At 43.9% G+C, this 24947-nt stretch overlaps 1 protein-coding gene and 1 long non-coding RNA gene across 3 annotated transcripts; one reads left to right on the plus strand and one right to left on the minus strand.

The window, feature by feature from the left end:
• The first annotated feature begins 242 nt into the window (after positions 1-242).
• On the plus strand, positions 243-17874 carry LOC139559937 (cytochrome P450 7A1-like). Of its 2 annotated transcripts, none has more exons than XM_071376415.1 (6): positions 243-378; positions 14689-14929; positions 15057-15661; positions 16322-16452; positions 16593-16771; positions 16888-17874. In XM_071376415.1, the coding sequence occupies exons 1-6, from the start codon at positions 281-283 to the stop codon at positions 17185-17187; spliced, it is 1554 nt and encodes a 517-aa protein (XP_071232516.1). In that variant the 5' UTR covers positions 243-280; the 3' UTR covers positions 17188-17874. The 2 variants fall into 2 exon arrangements, with proteins under 2 accessions (XP_071232516.1, XP_071232518.1); XM_071376417.1 differs by lacking the exon at positions 243-378 and adding an exon at positions 13740-13980.
• A 5180-nt stretch (positions 17875-23054) lies between these two features.
• Positions 23055-23436, minus strand: LOC139560413 (uncharacterized). The gene is made up of 2 exons (XR_011671933.1): positions 23326-23436; positions 23055-23223 (listed from the first exon to the last, which is right to left on the minus strand). It is a non-coding gene; the product is annotated as an uncharacterized lncRNA (long non-coding RNA).
• Between the last annotated feature and the right edge of the window lie 1511 nt (positions 23437-24947).

The following is a 24947-nucleotide window of genomic DNA, read 5'->3' on the forward strand; positions in this document are numbered from 1 at the left end:
TCTACTGTGAAGAATGAGGGAAGAAGAGCTCTTTGAGTCAGGGGTCTGGCATGAGCTGACCACGCGCGCTCCCGTGAGAGCGACCTGCGTTCCATCGCATTTCTGAAGACAAAGGAATTCTCCGGTTGAAACATTATTGAAGATTTATGTTAAAAACATCCTAAAGATTGATTCAAAACATCGTTTGACATGTTTCTACGAACTGTAATGGAATTTTTTTGACTTTGTCTGGACCTAGTGCCTGCGCATTTGGATTACTGTACTAAACGCGTGAACAAAAATGAGGTATTTGGACATAAATTATGGACGTTATCGAACAAGACAAACATTTATTGTGGAACTGGGATTCCTGGGAGTGCATTCTGATGAAGACCAAAGGTAAGTGAATATTAATAATACTATTTCTGGCTTCTGTTGACTCCACAACATGGCGGATATCTGTATGGCTTCTTTGGGCTCTGAGCGCTGTACTCAGATTATAGCATGGTGTGCTTTTTCCCAAAAGTTTTTTTGAAATCTGACACAGCGGTTGCATTAAGGAGAAGTTTATCTATAATTCCATGCATAACAATTGTATCTTTTAGCAATGTTTATTATGAGTATTTCTGTAAATTGATGTGGTTCTCTGCAAAATCACCAGATGTTTTGGAGGCAAACATTACTGAACATAACGCGCCAATGTAAACTAAGATTTTTGGATATAAATATGAACTTTATCGAACAAAACATACATGTATTGTGTAGCATGAAGTCATATGAGTGTCATCTGATGAAGATCATCAAAGGTTAGTGATTAATTTGATCTCTATTTCTGCTTTTTGTGACTCCTCTCTTTGGCTGGGAAAATGGCTGTGTTTTTCTGTGACTAGATACTGACCTAACATAATCGTTTGGTGTGCTTTCGTCGTAAAGCCTTTTTGAAATCGGACACTGTGGCTGGATTTACAACAAGTTTATCTTTAAAATGGTGTTAAGTACTTGTATGTTTGAGGAATTTTATATATGAGATTTCTGTTGTTTGAATTTGGCGCCCTGCAGTTTCACTGGCTGTTGTCAAGTCGATCCCGTTAACGGGATCTCAGCCATAAGAAGTTATCCTCAGATAACCTCTGTCGTCTAAATACAGGATCTTACATGATTCATCAGAAACCAAAGCTCCTTGGGCAGTTCTATCTCTCAACGCAGAAAAAACTTTTGATAGACTACAATGATCATATCTTTGGTCGGTTTTGGAACATATGGGACTTATTCAATATGATTAAAATACTATATGCCAATCCCTCAGCAATAGTAATAACAGCCAATACCTGCTCTAATCGTTTCAGAATAACTAGAAGTAGCAGGCAAGGCGATCCCATCTCAAATCTGCCTTACTACCCCTGAATAACCCGACAGAGGACCCCATCTCTACTTATGGAATCTCAATCGTTTCCCCTTTGAAATATTTAGGAATAGATATATTTCCTTTAGATGTGTCACGTTCCTGACCTGTTTTCTCTTGTTTTGTATGTCTTTATTGGTCAGGGCGTGAGTGTTGGGTGGGCAGTCTATGTTTTGTATTTCTATGTTGGGTTTTGTGTTCGGCCTGGTATGATTCTCAATTAGAGACAGGTGTGTATCGTTTGTCTCTGATTGAGAGTCATACTAAGGCAGCCAGGGTTTCACTGGTGTTTTGTGGGTGTTTGTTTCCTGTGTTAGCGTTTGGGCCACACAGGACTGTTGCAGGTTAGTCACGTTTGTTGTTTTGTTTATTTGTAGTGTTTGTTGGTTTGCCATTAAAATCATGAATACCTCCTACTCCGCATCTTGGTCCGATCCATGCTCCTCCTCGTCTGAGGAGGAGAACGACATTGACAGCCGTTACAGAAACACCCACCAAACCAGGACCAAGCGGATTGGAGAAGGACGGCAAGAACAAAAGCAATGGAGAGAAGAGGAATGGACATGGGAGCAAATACTCAACGGAGAAGGACCCTGGGCTAAGGTGGGAGAGAATCGCCGCTCTCGGGAGGAGAAGGAGGCAGCCACAGCCCAGGAGCGCTGGTATGAGGAGGCAGCACGTAAGAGAGGCTGGAAGCCCGAGAGGCTCACCCAAACATTTCTTGGGGGGGGGGCTAAAGGGGAGTGTGGCGAAGCCGGGTTGGTTACCTGAGCCAACTCCCCGGGCTTACCGTGGAGTGAGAGGGCGTCGTACTGGTCAGACACCGTGTTATGCGGTAAAGCGCACGGTGTCCCCAGTATGCGTGCTTAGCCCAGTGCGGGCTATTCCACCTTGCCGCACTGGGAGGGCTAGGTTGGGCATCGAGCCGGATGTCATGAAGCCGGCCCAACGTATCTGGCCTCCAGTACGTCTCCTCGGGCCGGCGTACATGGCACCAGCCTTACAGGTGGTGTCCCCGGTTCGCCTGCATAGCCCAGTGCGGGCTATTCCACCTCGCCGCACTGGCAGGGCTACGGGGACCATTCAACCTGGTAAGGTTGGAGAGGCTCGGTGCTCAAGAGCGCGTGTCCTCCTTCACGGTCCGGCATATCCGGCGCCACCTTCCCGCCCCAGCCCAGTACCACCAGTGCCTACACCACACACCAGGCTTCCAGTGCATCTCCAGAGCCCTGTTCCTCCTCCCCGCACTCGCCCTGAGGTGCGTGCCCTCAGCCCGGTACCTCCAGTTCCGGCACCACGCATCAGGCCTATTGTGCGTCTCAGCCGGCCAGAGTCTGCCGTCTGCCCAGCGGTGCCTGAACTGCCCGTCTGCCCAGCGGTGCCTGAACTGCCCGGCTGCCCAACGCCGTCTGAGCCATCTGTCTGCCCAGCGCCGTCTGAGCCATCCGTCTGCCCAACGCCGTCTGAGCCATCCGTCTGCCCAACGCCGTCTGAGCCATCTGTCTGCCCAACGCCGTCTGAGCCATCTGTCTGCCCAACGCCGTCTGAGCCATCTGTCTGCCCAACGCCGTCTGAGCCATCCGTCTGCCCAACGCCGTCTGAGCCATCCGTCTGCCCAGCGCCGTCTGAGCCATCCGTCTGCCAAGCGCCGTCTGAGCCATCCGTCTGCCACGAGCCATTAGAGCCGCCCGTCTGTCCCGATCCGTTAGAGCCGTCCGTCAGTCAGGAGCCGCTAGAGCCGTCCGTCAGTCAGGAGCTGCCAGAGCCGCCAACCAGTCAGGAGCTGCCAGAGACGCCAGCCAGTCAGGAGCTGCCAGAGACGCCAGCCAGTCAGGAGCTGCCAGAGACGCCAGCCAGTCAGGAGCTGCCAGAGACGCCAGCCAGTCAGGAGCTGCCAGAGACGCCAGCCAGTCAGGAGCTGCCAGAGACGCCAGACAGTCATGAGCTGCCCTACGGTCATGAGCTGCCCTACAGTCATGAGCTGCCCTACAGTCATGAGCTGCCCTCCAGTCATGAGCTGCCCTCCAGTCATGAGCTGCCCTCCAGTCATGAGCTGCCCTACAGTCATGAGCTGCCCTCCAGTCATGAGCTGCCCTCCAGTCATGAGCTGCCCTCCAGTCATGAGCTGCCCTCCAGTCATGAGCTGCCCTACAGTCATGAGCTGCCCTACAGTCATGAGCTGCCACCCAGTCATGAGCTGCCACTCAGTCCGGAGCTGCCACTTAGTCCGGAGCTGCCCCTTATCCCGGAGCTGCTGCCCCTTATCCCGGAGCTGCTGCCCCTTATCCCGGAGCTGCTGCCCCTTATCCCGGAGCTGCTGCCCCTTATCCCGGTGCTGGCCCTTATCCCGATGCTGCCCCTTCATTTAGGTGGGTTGAGTTGGAGGGTGGTCATTGGGAGGGGGATACGGAAGCGGGGAGTGACTATGGTGGGGTGGGGACCTCGCCCAGAGCCTGAGCCACCACCGTGGTCAGATGCCCACCCAGACCCTCCCCTAGACTTTGTGCTGGTGCGCCCGAAGTTTGCACCTTAAGGGGGGGGGGGTTATGTCACGTTCCTGACCTGTTTTCTCTTGTTTTGTATGTCTTTATTGGTCAGGGCGTGAGTGTTGGGTGGGCAGTCTATGTTTTGTATTTCTATGTTGGGTTTTGTGTTCGGCCTGGTATGATTCTCAATTAGAGACAGGTGTGTATCGTTTGTCTCTGATTGAGAGTCATACTAAGGCAGCCAGGGTTTCACTGGTGTTTTGTGGGTGTTTGTTTCCTGTGTTAGCGTTTGGGCCACACAGGACTGTTGCAGGTTAGTCACGTTTGTTGTTTTGTTTATTTGTAGTGTTTGTTGGTTTGCCATTAAAATCATGAATACCTCCTACTCCGCATCTTGGTCCGATCCATGCTCCTCCTCGTCTGAGGAGGAGAACGACATTGACAGCCGTTACAAGATGAAACCATTGCCAAAAAGTTCAACAGAATGCTCAAATCAATTATATCAGACCTCGGTAGATGGATTAACATCCCAGTTACTCTAACTGGCAGAATGTATATTGTAAAAAAGGATCTATATTGCTTCAGTTGAATTTACCCCTTCCGGCTATTAGAATAAAATCCACAATGCGTTTTTAAAATGTATTTGGAAAGGTAAGAAATCCCGGATTAAATTAACACATTTACAGAAAGGGAAAGACACTGCAGGGCTATTCGTTCCAAACCTTAAATTGTATTTCCAAGCACTAGCATTTTGCACAATTATAAATGGATTTAGACAAGACTTTTCCGCTCCCTGGCTGACAATAGAGAAACTATGGTGTCTCCGATTGCCCTGGAAGAAGTGAGCAACAGTGTCCCCCGATACCACCTATCGCAGTCGCCAGTATCTATGCTGCAATAGTCTATGTGCCGAGGGGATAGTGTCAGTCGGTCCTATCTGGTGTAATTCTCCTGTCTTATATGGTGTCCTGTGTGATCTCAGGTATGCTTCCTCTAATTCTCCCATCTCTCGTCCCAGAGGACCTGAGCCCTAGGACCATGCCTCAAGACTACCTGGCCTGACGACTTCTGGCTGTTCACGTCCCCAGTCCACCTGGTAGTGCAGCTGACAGTTTCTGCTGTTCAGCCTGCGGCTATGGATCCTGACCTGTTCACCAGATGTGCTACCTTGTACCGGACCTGCTGTTTTGACCCTCTCCCCCTGACTGAGTCTGTAATACCTACATGTTTCAAGCAGACCACCATAGTCCCTGTGCCCAAGGAAGCAAAGGTAACCTGCCTAAATGATTAACGCCCCGTAGCACTCACGTTGGTGGCCATGAAGTGCTTTGAAAGGCTGGTCATGGCTCACATCAACACCATCATCCCGGAACCCCTAGACCTACACCAATTCGCATACCGCCCCATAAGGATCCACATATGACGCAATCTCAAATCGCACTCCACACTGCCCTTTCCCACCTGGACAAAAGGAACACCTATGTGAGAATGCTGTTCATTGACTTCAGCTCAGCGTTCAACACCTCCCTCTGCAACTGGATCCTGGACTTCCTGACAGTCCGCCACAGGTGGTAAGGGTAGGCAACAATACATCTGCCACGCTGATCCTCAACACTGGAGCCCCTCAGGTGTGGGTGCTTAGTCCCCTCCTGTTCTCCCTGTTCTCCCTGTTCACCCACGACTGCGTGGCCAAACACGACTCCAACACAATCATTAGGTTTGTTGACGACACAACAGTGGTAGGCATGATCACCGACAACGATGAGACAGCCTATAGGGAGGTGTGGTGCCAGGACAACAACCTCCCCCTCAATATGAGCAAGACAAAGGAGCTGATCGTGGACTACAGGAAAAAGCGGGCTGAACAGGCCCCCATTAACATCGACAGGGCTGTAGTGGAGCGGGTCGAGGGTTTCAAGTTCCTTGGTGTCCACATCACCAACGAACAATCATGGTCCAAACACACCAAGACAGTCATGAAGAGGGCACGACAACACCTTTGCCCCCTCAGGAGACTGAAAAGATTTGGCATGGGTCCCCAGATCCTCAAAAAGTTCTACAGCTGCACCATTTAGAGCATTCTGACCGGTTGCATCACCGCCTGGTATGGCAACTGCTCTGTATCTGACCGTAAGGAGGGTAGTGTGTACAGCCCAGTACATCACTGGGGCCAAGCTTCCTGCCATCCAGGACCTACATACTAGGCGGTGTCAGAGTAAGGCCCAAAAAATTGTCAAAGACTCCAGTCACCCAAGTCATAGACTGTTCTCTCTGCTACTGAACGGCAAGCGGTACCGGAGCGCCAAGTCTAGGACCAAAAGGCTCCTTAACAGCTTCTACCCCAAACAATTTACATTGACCCCCCCCCCCCCCCTTTTATTTTTTACATTGCTGCTACTCACTGGTTATTACCTATGCAGTCACTTTACCCCTACCTACATGTGCAAATTACTTCGACTAACCTGTACTCCCGCACGTTGACTCTGTACCGGTACCCCCTGTAAATAACCTTGTTATTAGTTATTATTATTATATATATTTTTTTTATTACTTTATTTTGTTTAGTAAATATTTTCTTAACTCTATTTCTTGAACTGCATTGTTGGTTAAGGGCTTATAAGTAAGCATTTGACTATAAGGTTGTATTCTGCACAACATTTAATTTGATTTGATTTGTTCCTTCGTTTTCACATAACTGATCAAGGTGATTGATTAGCTAGGAAGTCTACACACCTGGGTTTCCTGCTCTTAATCAGACACTAAAATAATGAATGAAAATCCTAAGACACTGGAGCCCTCCAGGAATTGACTTTGACTTCTACGCCCTTGTCATAGCGAAACCCAAAAAGATATCTGAAACAGGCAATGAAGAAATGTCTTCTTCTCCAAACCTTTGCCTGCGGAACAGTTATACTGTATTCCAGAGGGAGTATATCTAAAGGTGTAGTTGACAGAACTCAACAGCTTCAAATCTATCAATCAGCATTACCGTCAAGGTCAATTATCCTCCACGGCAACAGCTATAATCTGGTGTATGTGTCAAGGTACAGGTGTGTGTGTGTCCTTGTGTGTGTGTCCTTGTGTGTGTGTCCTTGTGTGTGTGTGTGTGTGTGTGTGTGTCTTTGTGGTTGGGCATGGGTCGTGTGGTCAAAATAGAGGTTGTTCAATGGAACAGAGAACAACTCATAGGTCTTCCCTTCAATCAAACTTCCTGAAAATATGAATATGCTTATCTTATGTAATCATAAATTATCACGTAACAAGATCAACATGGTAACAACACAGTAATTGCATGATTATTACCCAAGACAGTTACAAATGTTGTTAATTTCCGATAATTACCATAAAGTAGCCTGACCATAAAATCAACATTTTGCAATGGCCATCTCAGTCCCCGGACTTGAGCTCTAATGGAAAGCTGTGGTTTGAATTGAAGAGGGCAGTCCATAAGCACAGACGAAAGATATCAAAGATCTGGAAAGATGTATGAAGGAAGGTATGGAGGAAGGGTCTAAGATCCCTCACAATGTGTTCTCCAATCTCATAAAATATTTTAGAAAAAGGTTCAGCGCCATTATCCACACAAGGGGAGGGTGCAGGTGTATTGAAAACAAGGGTGCCAATCATTTTGACCCCTCTCTTTTTGAGAAAAAATGATTATTACTTGATAAAGAAAATCTCTTTCTCTGAGCAATTCTATTTTTTGCTCATCTTTATCAAGGTCGTCAATAATTTCGGTTATGACTGTACTTACAGTACTTACTAACGGGAAGTTCAAATAAGTAGTCATGTCGTTATCAAGTAATTTCCTAACAAATATTAGGTACTGTATATACCAGCTACAGGACTAGTAATGATTTACTGTAAACTCTAACTTCAATATGAAGTATCCACATCAATACTGTCTCAAATCATCCTTCTCTAGTAAAACAAAATACAGTATAATACCACTGAAATATTCCCCCCAAGGGTAATGAAGGAGTAATCTTCAGTCGCTCTTCTCAATTAGTAGGCCTAGACCTCATAGTGATGTGTATTGTTTCATAACAGTTCCCTTGGCTGCTTGCTTATCGCTGTGACTGTTGATCGGGGCGTAGAGTGCAGAGGGTTATCTCCCTCCATCCAACCAGCAGTCTGAACCAAAGTTCCATAGCAGCCCGACAAGGGACACATCATATCGAACTGCCGAATTATTGGGTGATCTTTTTTTAACCTCACCAGTAATCAGAAAGCTAATAAGCTTCTGGCAATTTGGAAATTGTACCTTGATTAACAGACATAATACATTTTCTGCCTTGAGTGTTTTTGTTCCATTGATCGGGTGGAGGTTGTTGAATGTGTGCTTAGTCACTCTTCTTGGAAACCGTAGTTGGATCAGACTCATGTTGGGACCTGGGTAATATGTCTACCAGTTGACACAGTTACAGTACAAAGATTTTGGAATGACACTGGTTCCCCCTAAATCTATCAATCAAATGTATTTTATAAAGTAATTTTTATATCAGCAGTTGTCACAAAGTGCTTTACAGATACCCAGCCTAAATCCCCAAAGAGCAAGCAATGAAAAGGCAGACGCAAAAACTCACAAGGCAGGAACCTAGGAAGAAACCTAGAGCGGAACCAGGCTCCGAAGGGTGGCCAATCCTCTAATCTCTGCAACCTTGTAAATAGAAATGGACCTCAGATCTATCCATATTTTAATTCCCAAGTAACATCTATTGGTACCAGATATATCAATAGTACTTGGCCTTGAACATAAGAACCCAAATGAAACCTATCAGCCTCAGAAGAGAAAAATCTATATCCCATTCAGGATTATCGTGTTGTCAAACAGGTGAGGCCAAGGACGAGACATTACCTTGCTACCATGGCAGTGCTATTGCTTACAGGTCTACACAGATATGGTAGACAGAGTAGAGCATTATGGGTAAGAAAAGAGGGGCAAAGCAGCTGATAGAATGTTCAATGTCAAGGTGGTAGAATTCTCCCTATAATGTAAATAATTGAAAGGAAGCAGACGTAGCCCTTTCCTGCAGTCAAATGACCTAGTGGCCTCGTGGGTAGAGTGTTATTGATATTTTTCATAATTTCATAATTAATAAACATTATTTCAAAAAAGCCGGCGAAAATCCGTTGTTTCTATATCAACCGGTTCTGTTACATTTCAGTCTTCTGTGATATATAAAGTGTAATATTGGGTTGCAAACTCAAAATGTAATACATTTCAACTCTAGATCTGACATGGTACAGGTGTCTTCTTTTTTTTTACCCACAACCATATGTGTGAGGTGTATACTTTTGTTTCAAAGTAGATTTGTTTAAGACTAACAAGAAACACTCTGTGTGACCACACTAGATCTGACCATCTGGTCCACTGCAGTAAAAGGTTAATAACATACAGCACAATATCTTAGAATTGTATACATAAATCATTGAAACTGATTAAAAGAAACTGCCGGCAGACTGTTCTTTTCATGACATGCTCTGCTACTTTATCAATCATACATAGAAAATATTTGATGTATACACTAAATTAATTATACATTTAAATTAACATTTAGTGTTGTTATTCATTTATTTTTCATTGTTAGGTCTGTGATGCTCACTGCTCCAGACATATTTCCGGTTAGCTCAGTTACCAGACAAGATATTCTTTGTAGATTTCTTAGGTATAATACATTTTCTATAAAGAAGATATCATTTTTAATTGACTTCTGCTTCAGACTTGTTTGCATAATTAGCTTAAAGGTCAAGCTAACGCCCTGGCGAGGAAGTGTTAATAATTCAAACTAGTGAAGTTGTCCTTCAGTTCCCTTCTCTTATCACCACAGCAGTAAGCTCATTTCACCATACGCAACGTCATACAGTCAGATTTAAGTGCCATTCACAGATAAGATCTTCTGTCAATGGGATACTGGTTTAAACCGGACATGAAAGTTATCCCAATTTGATATTAAAAAAATATTTGGTATTTTGGGTATGCGGAAATAGAAAGTTTGATAGTATGTGAAATTTTGAAAATGGAGTATGCTTTAAATGCTTTCAAATGATTGTATATTTGTATAAATCACATTGGTTATAGTTTATTGATCGTTTATTAATGCTTATTTGTGGAAGTTATTGTAAAGTCTCAAAGACATACATCTTGTGATATTTTATGACATCTTCAACATGCCCCTATTTTTAAAGCCAAACCATTGAAAACTATTTTGACTGTACAAAATACCATATCAATGTAAAAATGGCAAGTTATTCTACAGAGTAGTATATAAATGCATTATTGCCACAAATTGTGGCACTTCCACATTTCCATTACTGATGTCATCATCTGACATTCTAATCACGAGAAGACACCCTTAGCAGAGCAACATACAGTAGTTAGTACCCTGTAGGAATCGAAACCACACAACACTTTGTTACTATGCAATACCAACTGAGCCACACTAGATCTGACCATCTGGTCTAGACATCCCGTCAAAAGGGCCTGCTTTAGCCAAAAACTCTTTATCAGCAGACGGTAAACACACTCCCAAACCTCATAGGAACATGAACAGGATTCACAACCATAAGCCAAACCAGTCAGGGAAACAGGACACATCAGTGATTCTGTAAAAGGACTCCCACGTCAGCAGCATGTTCTCTGCACAACGTTCGTTGCTCTTGCATTCCCCCAGCTGCATTATCCATTTTGTTTTCATGATACATTAGGGGATAGCTCAAAAAAAGAAATGCTGTACGTCTTGACTGTAAATGATATAAGAGCTATCAGCCACACAGCCAGCCACCGTCCACCACACCCATGATACAGGAGTAACCTTCTATCCAGGAGTGACCTGTGTGAAGGTGGATGGATTAAGGTTACTACAGTCTAAACTCAAAGGGCAGGCTGGAAGGAGAGTGGTGATGCAGTGTCACCACATCACTGGTCACAAGGGGCTTTTGGTTAACAACTCTGTTGTACCTCTGAAGTTATTTAAAGAAAGAAGTTAGTTACAAAAAGGAAGAAAGAAGCCGAAAACTAAACAAAGGGTTTGATATGATTTTGTTTAAACACCAGGGTAGAATTTGTCATGGATTTATCTGATTTATTGATTTGAATATCATTTTTTTGTGCATTTAATTAGGAACGTTTTCAAAGTTTCACATGTAAAGTTTACCACTACAATTTTGAAAAAATCCTCACCCGAAAGACTACTGTCACACCCTGACCATAGTAAGCTGTTTTTTCTCTGTGGTGGTTGGGGCGTGATAGTGACTAGGGTGGGTCATCTAGGGTTTTTGTATGTCTATGTTGGCCTGATATGGTTCCCAATCAGAGACAGCTGTTTATCGTTGTCTCTGATTGGGGATCATATTTAGGTAGCCATTTCCCTTTTGTGTTTGTGGGATCTTGACTATGTTTAGTTGCCTGTCTGCACTATTTTGTATAGCTTCACAGTTCGTTTGTGTTTTATTGTTTTGTTTTGGTGAGTTTTCAGTTTATAAAAAATATGTGGAACTATACTCACGCTGCGCCTTGGTCTACTCTTTTCAACAATCGTGACAACTACAAGTGATAAAACGCAAAGAATAAACGAGACCTTAACCTTGAAACTATGAGTTGACATGACGCCAGGGTGTAACGGCAGCCTTCCTCTTCTTCGTCTGAAGAGGAGGTGTAGCAGGGATCGGACCAAGACGCAGCGGAACCAGTGCTCAACATGTTTAATTTATAAACGAATATCTTCAAGTTAAATCAAAAACATGCACATGCCATCACAGGTGTTGCAATGTTCCATCCTGTCCACATCTTCACCTCTTCGCTGGGTTAATTTCAACTTTTCCTCTTTAATTAATGATTCTCATTATTTAATGTTCAACTGCCAGCTGTCTGCTGTGCATGTGATGAATGCCTATGGGCTACATTTGGTGAGATGGGAAGAAAATGGGTATGTAGTCAGGCAAACATGTAGGAAAATAGATGAAAATCTTAGTTGCATATTTTTATCAGAGCTTCATCGTGTGGTTAGGAGAATATAGGGCAAATGTATCTGAGTAAAAATGTATGTGTAAAGATGCAACAATCCTGCTTACAAGTTCAAAATTTATAAAAAATGTAAAACAGAAATACCTTATTTGCATAAGTATTCAGACCCTTTGTTATGAGACTCAGAATTGAGCTCAGGTGCATCCTGTTTTCACTGATCATCCTTGAGATGTTTCTACAACTTGTTAGGAGTCCACCTGTGGTAAATGAAATTGATTGGACATGATTTGGAAAGGCACACACCTGTCTATATAAAGTTCTATATAAAGGAATTGTCCGTAGAGTTCCGGATTAGGATTGTGTCGAGGCAGAGATCTGGGGAAGGGTACCAAAAAATGTCTGCAGCATTGAAGGTCCCCAAGAACACAGTGGCCTCCATCCTTCTTAAATGGAAGAAATTTGGAACCACCAAGACTCTTCCTAGAGCTGGCCGCCCGGCCAAACTGAACAATCGGGGGAGAAGGGCCTTGTTCAGGGAGGTGACCAAGAACCCGATGGTCACTCTGACAGAGCTCCAGAGTTCCTCTGCAGCACTCCACCAATCAGGTCTTTATGGTAGAGTGGCCAAACGGAAGCCACTCCTCAATAAAAGCCACTTGACAGCCCGCTTGAAGTTTGCCAAAAGGCACATAAAGGACTCTCAGACCATGAAAAACAAGATTCTGTGGTCTGATGAAACCAAAATGTAACTCTTTGGCCTGAATGCCAAGCGTCATGTCTGGAGGAAACCTGGCACCATCCCGGTGGTGAAGCATGGTGGTGGCAGGATCATGCTGTGGGATGTTTTTCAGAGTCAGGGAATGGGAGACTAGTCAGGATTGAGGGAAAGATGAACGGAGCAAAGTACAGAGAGATCCTTGATGAAAACTTGCTCCAGACCGCTCAGGAACTCATACTGGGGTGAAGTAAGCACACAGCCAAGACAATGCAGGAGTGGCTTCGGGACAAGTCTCTGAATGTCCTTGAGTGGCCCAGCCAGATCCCAGACTTGAGCCCAATCAAACAAATTTGGAGAGACCTGATAATAGCTGTGCAGTGAAGCTCCCCATCCAACGTGACAGACCTTGAGAGGATTTGCAGAGAAGAATGGGAGAAACTCCGCAAATACAGGTGTGCCAAGCTTGTAGCGTCATACCCAAGAAGACTTGAGGCTGTATTCGCTGCCAAAGGAGCTTCAACAAAGTACTGAGTAAAGGGTCTGAATACTTATGTAAATGTAATTTCATTTTTTATATATTTGCAAAGATTTCTAAAAACCTGCTTTTGCTTTGTCATTAAGGAGTATTGTGTGTAGATTGATGAGAGGAAATAAACTATTTAATATATTTTAGAATAAGGCTGTAACGTAACAAAATGTGGAAAATGTCACGGGGTCTGATTACTTTCTGAATGCACTGTACACACACAAATGCACACAAAGACACACAAACACTTGTGCGCGCACACACGCACTCACAGAGAGAGAGAGAGAGAGAGAGAGAGAGAGAGAGAGAGAGAGAGAGAGAGAGAGAGAGAGAGAGAGAGAGAGAGAGAGAGAGAGACACACACACAGAAGCGTCAAAGACCTTGAAAGCTATTTGCCAACCCAGTGGTGCTATCAGATACAGTCTGCTGTCCTTCAGGTAGTGTTGTCCATGGACTACAGTCAAGGCCATTGTACACACACACTTCCATAGATTTCCTGGAGACATCTAGTGTAACAGGTTATATACATGTAACAAAAACAGGAAGGCGGTGTCTTGGCTGCACCTGCCAATCATTCATCGCCACTGCTTTATTGCTTCATCTCCCATCCCGTGGCTTGTGTGGAGCACCATATAAATAGCTGCCTCAGACCTAAGGATGCCACAAACTCAGTCTCCAGAACCTCTACTGTCAGCTAGCTGTGTTCTCTCTGCTAGGGAGTCTACACTGAGCCTGACCATTAGACCTCTCTAAGGCAGCTTGTGATCTTTTCTCTGCACTGGCATTTGCCACTAGCCTTTTGGAGCATCTTTAGCAACCATGATCATCACCATATCTTTGATTTGGGCAGTGGTGATTGGTTTTTGCTGCTGTCTGTGGCTTGCTCTGGGGATCCGCAAGAGGTAAACAGAGACACATGCATTGTATAGTAAATTGCCTTTACATGTAAAATGTTAAAAGATAAGAAATCAAATGTGGAATGTAGACAATAACATCATGTAATGGAACTCATTGTAATAATAGTAATGTAAGGATTTGGGAGATGTGGACTGTGGGTTATGTAGTTCTATTTCTTTTAAGAAAACTAAAGAGCAGCTGACTTTTAATTGTTTTCTTTCTTGGAGGTTTCATTTGTGTCACCTGTCATTGCTCTTAAAACTCAGATTGCTTTCAAGTTTTGTTCACTTTGGCAGGTTCTTCATTTTTGTTGAGACTTTAGTGTTGTTCACATTTCAAAAAAGCCGGAGATAATTCAACGTATTTGACATGTGGTACTTTAAAACCAGATGGTTATGTATAAGTAGTATTGTTATTCTTAGATTGCTGCAGTGTCATTGGGTTTCACTCTGCTGGATATGATTCATTACTTTCAACGTTGTTTGAATTGACCTCGTAGTTTGAGTACATCTTGTTTTAGCACCCACCTATTTATGCATTACTATGTTGTTGTTTGGGTTACTTTCTTGCTGTTTAAGTCAAGTGTTTTAACATCTCTTACTGTATGTCTAAACATCACCTTTGTGTTTCATATGTACAGCTATCTCTGTTGGCTTGCTTGGGCATTGCTTTCTCGTTGTTATTATGTTACATGAGTGTTGTTGCTCTTCCAGACAACCAGGTGAGCCTCCGGTGGAGAATGGTTTGATCCCGTACCTCGGCTGTGCCCTCCAGTTTGGAGCAAACCCCCTGGAGTTTCTCCGGAGCCGACAGAAGAAATTTGGCCACATCTTCACTTGCAAGATTGCTGGAAAATACTTTCACTTCCTGTGCGACCCTTTCTCCTACCATGCCGTCATCCGCCAAGGCAGGCATCTGGACTGGAAGAAGTTCCACTTCTCTACCTCGGTCAAGGTAAGGACAAACCTACCTATGAATTGTTGTTCAACTAAACATTTGGTGATAATGAGTTCATAGATCTATGTCTGTCAATCCAGACTTTCAAGAGTATAATTTTAAACCTCTCTCCGTCTCCCCCCAGGCGTTCGGCCATGACAGCATGGACCCCAGACACGGCTACACCACAGAGAACCTCCACCAGACCTTCTTGAAGACCCTGCAGGGCGAAGCCCTCCCCTCACTCATCGAGACCATGATGGAGAACCTACAGTCAGTCATGCTGCAATCCGACACCCTCAGCCCCAGCAAGGACCGCTGGGACGTGGACGGCATCTTTGCCTTCTGCTACAAGGTCATGTTCGAGTCAGGCTACCTGACGCTCTTCGGCAAGGATCTGGGAAACAACAAGAATGCTGCGCGCCAGGAGGCCCAGAAGGCGTTGGTGCTTAATGCTCTAGAGAACTTCAAGGAGTTCGACAAGATCTTCCCGGCTCTGGTAGCCGGCTTGCCCATCCACGTGTTCAAGAGCGCCTACTCTGCCAGGGAGAACCTGGCTAAGACCATGCTGGCCGAGAACTTAAGCAAACGCCAGAACATATCAGACCTGATCTCATTGCGCATGCTTCTAAACGACACGTTGTCCACCTTCAATGACCTGAGCAAGGCCCGCACCCATGTGGCACTGCTGTGGGCCTCGCAGGCCAACACACTGCCTGCTACTTTCTGGAGCCTGCTTTACATGATCAGGTATGTAGGGCTTAGTCTCATTCCCATCCTTAATGTCTCTTCTATAGACTTGTGTCATACGTTTGGCTAAGCTCACTCCATGTGAGACTAGTCAGGCCAGACTAGGTAGGCCAGAAAGTGTTACAAAGAGTTTAGTCTGTTAACCCAGAAGTAAAATCTTACGTAATGTGGTCAACTGCGTGAGTAACTTCTGTGTTCATATGTGTTGAACACCCCCACCGGCTTCACCCAATCCTGATGCATCCAAATAACAAGTTACAACAACAACAAAAAGCGGAACTAATGCTCCTCGGATCTCACGCATCCCATTCAGTCCTGGCAGATTCTCTAGGTCTACACGCACATTCTGCTGTGCTCATTGTGGTGGAGTTTAGGCCAGAGTAATGTATTTTGTAACAGTCCTGTACAGTACATCGCCTTCTCAACAATGCTCTGACTGCGGCTTAGCACTGGCTCAAAGTAACTCTTCGATAACAGAGGTGTCAAGAACCACTTATTAAATACAGTTGGAGAAACATAGCATTCCCTTTATGTCATAGAGCTGCATAGAATGACCATATCCTCCTCTACCAAAGTGCACGTTGAGAATATTGTGATTAATCAGTCTGTATAGTCTGAACTTGATGGTTTTATTGACCCTATCTTGTCTTGTGTCTTCAGGAGTCCAGAGGCTATGAAGGCAGCCAATGAGGAGGTGAAGAAGATTCTGGAGAGTTCAGGTCAGCGTGTCGACCACAGCAAACCACAACTCACTCTCTCCCGGGAGGACCTGGACAACATGCCTGTAATAGGTAAGGGAAAGTTGCAATACACCTGGTGAAATAAAGCCAAAATTATTTAATAAATATTGTAACTAAACCATGTTTGATACCAAAGTCTAGTTGTCCATTCAATATGTGATTATCAAAAGTAATGTCTTCTTGCCCTACAGACAGCATCATTAAGGAGGCCATGCGTCTGTCAAGTGCTTCAATGAACGTCCGAGTGGCTAAAGAGGACTTCCTGCTTCACCTTGACAACCAGGAGTCGTACCGCATCCGCAAAGATGACGTCATCGCCCTCTACCCCCAGATGCTCCACTTTGACCCCGAAATTTACGAGGACCCCTTGGTGAGTGATGCTCAGGCTCTTTCTTTTAAAGGTGAAGGGGGTCTAGTATGGAGGCCTCTTAACTAGGGCCAGTTTTACTTGATTTTTCTAATACTCCTCTACCTGTCAATCCGCAGACCTACAAATACGACAGATATCTGGATGACAGTGGCCAAGAGAAGACGACGTTCTACAGGGAGGGGCGCAAACTGCGGTACTTTTACATGCCTTTCGGCTCTGGGGTGACCAAGTGCCCCGGGCGCTTCTTCGCAGTGCATGAGATCAAGCAGTTCCTAGCGCTGGTACTCTCCTACTTCGACATGGAGCTCCTAGACTCAGCTGTTAAAGTGCCTCCTCTCGACCAGTCACGTGCAGGCCTGGGGATCCTGCAGCCCATCTATGATATTGACTTTAGATATAAACTGAAAACTCAGTAAGACAGACTCCACTGATCTACTTTCTCCATAATGTGAATTGTATATATTGTATATTTAAGAATTTAAGCCACAATGATCCCACTGGGCACACACTGGTTGAATCAACATTGTTTCCACATCATTTCAATGAAATTACGTTGAACCAACGTGGAATAGACGTTGAATTGACGTCCGTACTCAGTGGGATTTAAATACGCTGCGATGTATTGTTGTAATGTATTTTTTAAGTTGATACAGAGAGGTTTTTGTTAGCCTCAGAAAGGTAGCATTGGCGAAAAGGCCATTTTAGGAGGAGTCCCGTTTCAAAAGTGACTTTGATGGAACTCCATATAAATGTTATCAGTAATATTTACTGAATCTTCCACGTAAGCATCATTACTGTATCACTATTGCCGACCGCAATCTTTGAACTGTGAAATCATTCAACATTTCAGTTGTGCTTCTGTTTGTGACCTTCACAATCAGTAGTTGGTAAACCATTTACTGTGCTGTTGAATGACTCTAACTGCGCTGATTGAGTAGTGTAATGTACATTCTAGTTACGTTGAAGTATTCCTTATGCTGGGATAAAATTATTTTATTATCTGTATTATTGTTTACTGTGATATACCGTACAAAACAAGTATAAAAATGCATGTGATGTTTACTTTACAAAACCAGTATAAATGCAATACATTTCTACAATGATGTATTGTGCCATTAATTTCTTAATTTACCAGTCAGTCATTACTTTGATCACTACTCACGCAAACATACACAAAGAAAAGCCACACTCATGGTATAGGTCATTCAATAAACCTCTAATAAGGTCTCTCTCTCTCTCTCGTTCTCTTCTCTCTCTCTCTCTTGTGCTTGCTCTCTCTGCTACATTGGAAGGTGATGTAGTACACCAGGTGCTGGTGTCTGATTCAGAGGGGTTGGGTTAAATGCGGAAGACACATTTCAGTTGAATGCATTCAGTTGTACAACTGACTAGGTATCCCCCTTTCCTTTCCCATCTCAGGTCCATAAGTGCTCCATAAGGGTCCATAAGCCACCGGGGTCTGACAATCTGGATGGAAAATGACTGAGGATAATAGCAGGCAATATTGCCACTCCTATTTGTCACATCTTCAATTTAAGCCTACTAGAAAGTGTGTGCCCTCAGGCCTGGAGGGACGCTAAAGTCATTCCGCTACCCAAGAATACTAAAGCCCCCTTAACTGGCTCCAATAGCCGACCAATCAGCCTGTTACCAACCCTTAGTAAACTTCTGGAAAAAATTGTGTTTGACCAGATATAATGCTCTTTCACAGTAAACAAATTGACGACAGACTTTCAGCACGCTTATAGGGAAGGACACTCAACAAGCACTTACATAAATGACTGATGATTGGCTGAGAGAAATTGATGATCAAATGATTGTGGGGACTGTCTTGTTAGACTTCAGTGCAGTTTTGACATTATCGATCATAGTCTGCTTCTGGAAAAACGTATGTGTTATGGCTTCACACCACCTGCTATAATGTGGATAAAGAGTTACTTGTCAAACAGAACAGAGAGGGTGTTTTAATGGATGCCTCTCAAATATAATCCAGGTAGAATCAGGAATTCCCCAGGGTAGCTGTTTAGGCCCCTTGCTTTTTTCCATTTCAACTAACGACATGCCACTGACTTTGAGTAAAGCCAGAGTGTTTATGTATGCGGATGACTCCACACTATACACATCAGCTACTACAGTGACTGAAATGACTGCAACACTCAACAAAGAGCTGCAGTTAGTTTCAGAGTGGGTGGCAAGGAATAAGTTAGCCCTAAATATTTCTAAAACTAAAAGCATAATATTTGGGACAAAACATTCACTAAACCCTAAACCTCAACTACATCTTGTAATAAATAATGTGGAAATTGAGCAAGTTGAGATGACTAAACTGCTTGGAGTAACCCTAGATTGTAAACTGTCATGGTCAAAACATATTGATACAGTAGTAGCTAAATGGGGAGAAGTCTGTCTATAATAAAGCAATGCTCTGCCTTCTTAACAACACTATCAACAAGGCAGGTCCTACAGGCCCTAGTTTTGTTACAACTTGACTACTGTTCAGTCGTGTGGTCAAGTGCCACAAAAAAGGACTTAGGAAAATTGCAATTGGCTCAGAACAGGGCAGCACAGCTGTCCCTTGGATGTACACAGAGCTAATATTAATAACATGCTTGTCAATCTCTCCTGGCTCAAAGTGCCCTGAAGTAACTTATCAGATCATAAAACATAGAGTTTTACATAGATTTATGGATCAACGGATTCACATATTGATTTATGGATCCATATCTAGCTATCAGAGGTGGTGTCTACAACAAGGACACAGTCCACTAGCCATAACCATCCAAGGCCAGCTGTCGTCTGTGCCATCCTGACAGTGTATGTGTGCCAGCCGTGCAAGAGATCAACCCCAGGATGATAAGAGAACCGACAGGTACACTGTCACTGATACATTGTCACCCCGGCTGCAACCGTCAGCACAGCTGTCTCGCCAACATTACAACAGGCCAACGGGTTCATTTGTGAGCTATTGTCTTTCACAGCTGGAATGTAGTTATTGAATGATTATTCATGCCTTACTGTTGGTACAGCTGGGCTGAGCTGGCTTAATGATGACTGCAGCACAATTAATACGTTTGATCCTTTTTAATCTGTTTGTTTTATTTATTATTATTTTTTATCTCAGCTTGATTTGATCACATAATATATATGATGTTCTCTCTGTGGTATCCTCTATGGGATCGGTGTCCCTATACCGGGACAGTTGAACTAACGTACGCTAATGTGACTAGCATGATGTTGTAAGTAACAGCAAACTTTCCAGGACATAGACATGTCTTATATGTGTAGAAATCTTAAATTCTTGTTAATCTAACTGCACTGTCCAATTTACACTAGCTATTACAGTGAAAAAAATACCATGCTATTGTTTGAGGAGAGTGCACAACAACAAAAAACTTTTATGACGGCAACTGGTTTGATACATTCACCTCTGAAGGTAAATAATGTACTTACATTCAGTAATCTTGCATTGATTTGTCATCCTGAGGGTCACAGAGATAAAATGTAGCATAGTTTTGTTTGATATATTCAAATGTAGGAACTGGGTTCTACAGTTTGAACCCCTGCTCTCTCTGGCTCCACACCTACCTCGCCCGGCCATCTAGATGTGTCATGTTGGTATAAAGGGATCGGGAGACAGGCGCAGGAATGCGTAATAGGGGTTTTTATTACCCCAAATTACAGCGTGCAATGTGAAGGCACAGGGACAAAGATCAAACACACATATACAACACACAGAGTTGAAACCCAAACAAAAGAGCGAGGAGTACCTCGAATAAATAACACTAGCGCACAATGATTATCACACGGGACGAGACCCGTAATCATCTGCGCACTCCACAATGGCACAAAAGCCAAAACAACACAGCACAGGTACTCACACGACCAACGAACATTGGAACAATAATCGACAGCCCAATGGTGAAATAAAGGGCACATTTATACAAATACAATCAGTGGGAATGGGGACCAGGTGTGCGTAATGACACAGTTCCAGAGGGATCCATGACAAGATGTGTGAAAGTTAGTGCATAATCATATCATATCATGTATGACATTCCTGGGAGTGTGTAAACTTAAATGTTGTATTACCATATCATTTTTGTATGTACTTGAACATGTATCAATTGACCAATTTTGCACATTTGGGCAGACTTGATACAAAATATTGTCCAGTATTGCAATGCTTCACTGGATCAATCTGAAACGTTGCACACGCACTGCTGCCATCTAGTGGCCAAAATCTAAACTGCGCCTAAATTCCAATATTATATTATGGCCTAGGATGTGTCAGTTATCCCGTGAGAGCTTTTGTCCTGAACCCATTACCGTGTTTTAGGTGCCAAGCTTATGGTTATATTGCAGCAGTATGTAGGAGGGAGATTCCTAGACGTGAGAAGTGTACAGGACAGCATGAGAAAAAGCAATGTGTAGTTTCGTGGGAAAAGTTGTGTGTGTTAACTGTAGTGCTGCAGATCAGAAGTCTCTGGTGAGAGAAAGGCAGGTTGAGGTTTCCAGTGAAGAGAGTATTAGAGGAAGATGGGTCCAGGGCGAGTGAGTAGACCGAGGCCATTAGAGAGTGATAGGAATAACGTGCTTCAGTAAGGTTGGTTTCTTAGCGTTCATAGAAAATAGATTTTGTGGTGTCAGCTGCAGAGAAGTACTTGGGTGTACAAGATTTTACTGTGGAAGAGTTACAAGGTGTGTTGAACAATTGTGTCCCATCCTCCCAGGCTGTTGGCCTGGAGTAGGATCAGATAGGGCCAAGTAGTGGAATAGTGGTGAGGTTTTAATAGCTGTAGGGTTAGTTGGTAGGGCATTTTTTCTTCCCCGTCCTTTTCCCTTCCACTTTTGTGTCACAAAGTGTAATGAATTCACACTCTAGAACAGTAGGCAGGGATAGATAAGATAAATAGATTAATAGGGAGGCCGTGACCTGCATCACACACAGTAGATGGTGGTGCATGTAACTTTCAGTTGGTTGCGATTCGCCAATACAAATTCGCGTGGAGACGAATGGATTTGGTTCAGTCAGTTGTCTTGATGAGCCCTTCCCAGCTAGCAAGTTTATGCTGGCTAGTGTCGTGGTAATTTCCTGTATTACTAAATGAGAGTTTACAAACCACACACAAGTCTGAGTTATATTTAAACTTCATCTTTAATCATATGAGCTTCACCATAGCCCTTTGACTCTCAGATCAATTCAGTGTCTATAAATGAATTCTCTGAGAGTGCCTATAAGAGATTACAAAGATATTTTATAGCCAAGATACACCCCTCTCAACTTACATGACGAACCACAGATCTCAGAAACTTCACAAAGGCCTTTTACTTGAGAGAGGAGTATCCTATAGCCAGATAGCATTAGCTATAAATTATCGTTCAGTTTGCTCTCTAAGACGAGGTTCTAATCTCATTCTTGGTACTTCATAGTACCAAAACATTACCTCATCCAATGGCATATATCAATTGTCAATTCTAGATACTCCCATCTCAAATACACCCCACCCCTGGACAAGCTCATTGAGGGGAGTGAGCCTCTAGGTCATATACTAGGTCAAGATAAGTTCAACATCAGAGGGGTAATACAATGGTTCCAGATACTGCCATACTCCTCCCCCCAATGGGAAGAGGAGGGAGTGACTGGAGTACAGACATTGTGGAGCCCTTCACATGGTTTAACAGATACATTCACATATGAAGACAATGTTCAAACCTGTTCACATATGAAGACAATGTTCCATTCTGATATTCTGCATATTACCAGACATGTAAAAGACAAGCCTGACCTCTCCCTTCTCTGGGCCCCAAGTGACTTTTCCCTAGAGAAGAAAGGAAAATGCAACTGCCGACAGTATAGTCCAAAAAGAGACATTCGAATGACAAGTATCTCACATAAGCATATTATGAAAGTAAATAAAACATCTTATTTATCTATGTTACCTAACTAATTCTGATTCAGCTACGACACTAGATGGCAACAACAACAGCATGGCACTAGTTAAAACTTATGAAAGAAAGTGGTGTTTATTTTCATTGCCGAGGGAGAAATCATTTGTAGTATTGGTCACCATGTGGATGTCACCTTGACATGCCAATTATCTAAAGTATCGAGGTTGTATCAACATGCTTCCCACTATTGCTTCGCACTGGGCAGCTGTTTCACATTTTGCTGGTGATAGCTAATGTGGCCAATTTGTTCCATCCCACTTAACTTGTAATATTGATAGTAACCATGTCACGGTTTTCTAAAATAGAACCCAGAAGCAGACCAGGACAAGGAGAGTAGGACGAAGGTGAGTATTTATTTACAAGTTTAAACGTAGAGGTAGAAAGATCCAGGTGGCGGAGCAGGCAGCGGAGGTGAGTTGATGGGAGTGAATAGGCAGATCCAAGGGAGTAACAGAAGCCACCGACGACCAGGCAGGGATGGGGTGAGTGTTCCGGGTGAATGACTGTAGACAGAACAAACGGAGGTAAGTTCAAGGCAAGCAAGACGTACAATACAACAAAACAAACTCTATCAAACTGGAGGCTGATACACTGGCACAACATACTGTTCATGGCTAACGATCCGGCAGGGAATGGATGTCAGGTCAGAGCTTATGAAGTGGAGAGGTGATGATCAGGACCAGGTGTGCAGATAGCTGATGGGATACAGGTGCGGGTAATCAGAGATCTCCCAACTAGCTACGACGCCCGGCAACCAGACAGGGTGCGTTCCAGGACACCGGAAAAACACTCCAGGACAGAACACAAGCAAAAACAGACTCAGGAAGCGGGATTCGTGACAAACCATCAAGATGTCACCGTGATTCAGTATACTGCTCAAAGGGGAGAGTTTGCACTGCAATCTGGCAACACAACAACACGGGGCACCGTGTGTCCTTTGTTCCTGCTTGCCGACTAAAACAGAGTACTGCTGTCCTGCAGTAAGGAGAGGGAAGTAGCTAGATAGTGTAGCCATTATCAGGACAGGGTGCCAGCTAAAGCACATTTATTCTAGTGATTTTGACCGAAAATGTACAACTATGGCATTAACATTTACATTTTTGTAAAAATAAAAAATAAAGAACATTTACTCAGATAAATGTGTGTGGGCAACACCATGTCTGCTGAGCTGATTTTTGCAGCATTCAATGATGGTGTCTGATGTGGTGTCAGTCAGCTCATCGAGCTCCCACTAGTCTGAGTAATAATCGACCATGAGGAGGTAGTTGCTTTTGTTGACTGTGAGTAAGTCCATCCCGATCTTGGACCATTGGAGAGGAAGCATTTGGTGGGAGATGAGTGTCTCCTTTTGTTGTCTCTTCTGGATTGCATTGCAGGTGGCACATTGATAAAGATCTTTACGTCCTCTGTGATACTTGGCCAGAAAACAGCATCATGTGCCTTTCTATGCCTGAGTGGCCAGAGGGTATTTTGTGTAGAAAGTCAGTGCGTAACATGTCAGGGATGAAGACCCTGTTTCCTTTAAATATCAGTCAATTTTCTGTGGTTAGCTCCTCTTTGTACATCCATAAATGTTTCAGTGTGTGACTCACAGCCTGTTTGGTTCCAGGCCAGCCGTTGTTGATTTGTGCGTACAGAGCCTGAAACAGTGGGTCCTGGGAACAGTGTTCTTTGATTGACTCTATTGTCTTCATCGTGATGTTGACATCACTGGTGTAATCCGCCTGTTCCAGTTCATTTGTGGCCAGGCCCATAGCCTAGACCGTGGCTGGTGTTTGCATTTGTCTGTGCTCTGTGGTTGATTGAGCTGTTCTGGACAGGAAGTCAGCTACATGTAGTTATTTTCCTTGTTTGTATTGCACATGGAGTTGGTATCTTTGTAGCCTTAGCAACATTCTCTGCAGTTGCTTGGGTGCTGTGAGTAAGGATTTCTTGAAGATTGTCTCAAGCAGTTTGTGGTTGCTGTGTATTGTGATGAACTGTCTGCCATGCAGATACTGGTCAAACTTGTCACATGCAAAAACAATGGATAGACATTCTTTCTCAATCTGTGCATGTCATTGTTCTGTCTAAGTCAATGTTCTGGAGGAAAATGCAACAGGATACAAACCTGTCTCACTGGCATCACACTGCAGTGTGACTTCATCCCTCAGGTCGTAGTATTTGAGCACTGGGTGTTGTGTGACTAACTGTTTGATAGTCTCAACGGCTGTGTCATGCTGTGGTA

The sequence above is a fragment of the Salvelinus alpinus genome, chromosome 30 (assembly GCF_045679555.1).
Source record: "Salvelinus alpinus chromosome 30, SLU_Salpinus.1, whole genome shotgun sequence".
NCBI classification, from domain to species: Eukaryota; Metazoa; Chordata; class Actinopteri; order Salmoniformes; family Salmonidae; genus Salvelinus; species Salvelinus alpinus.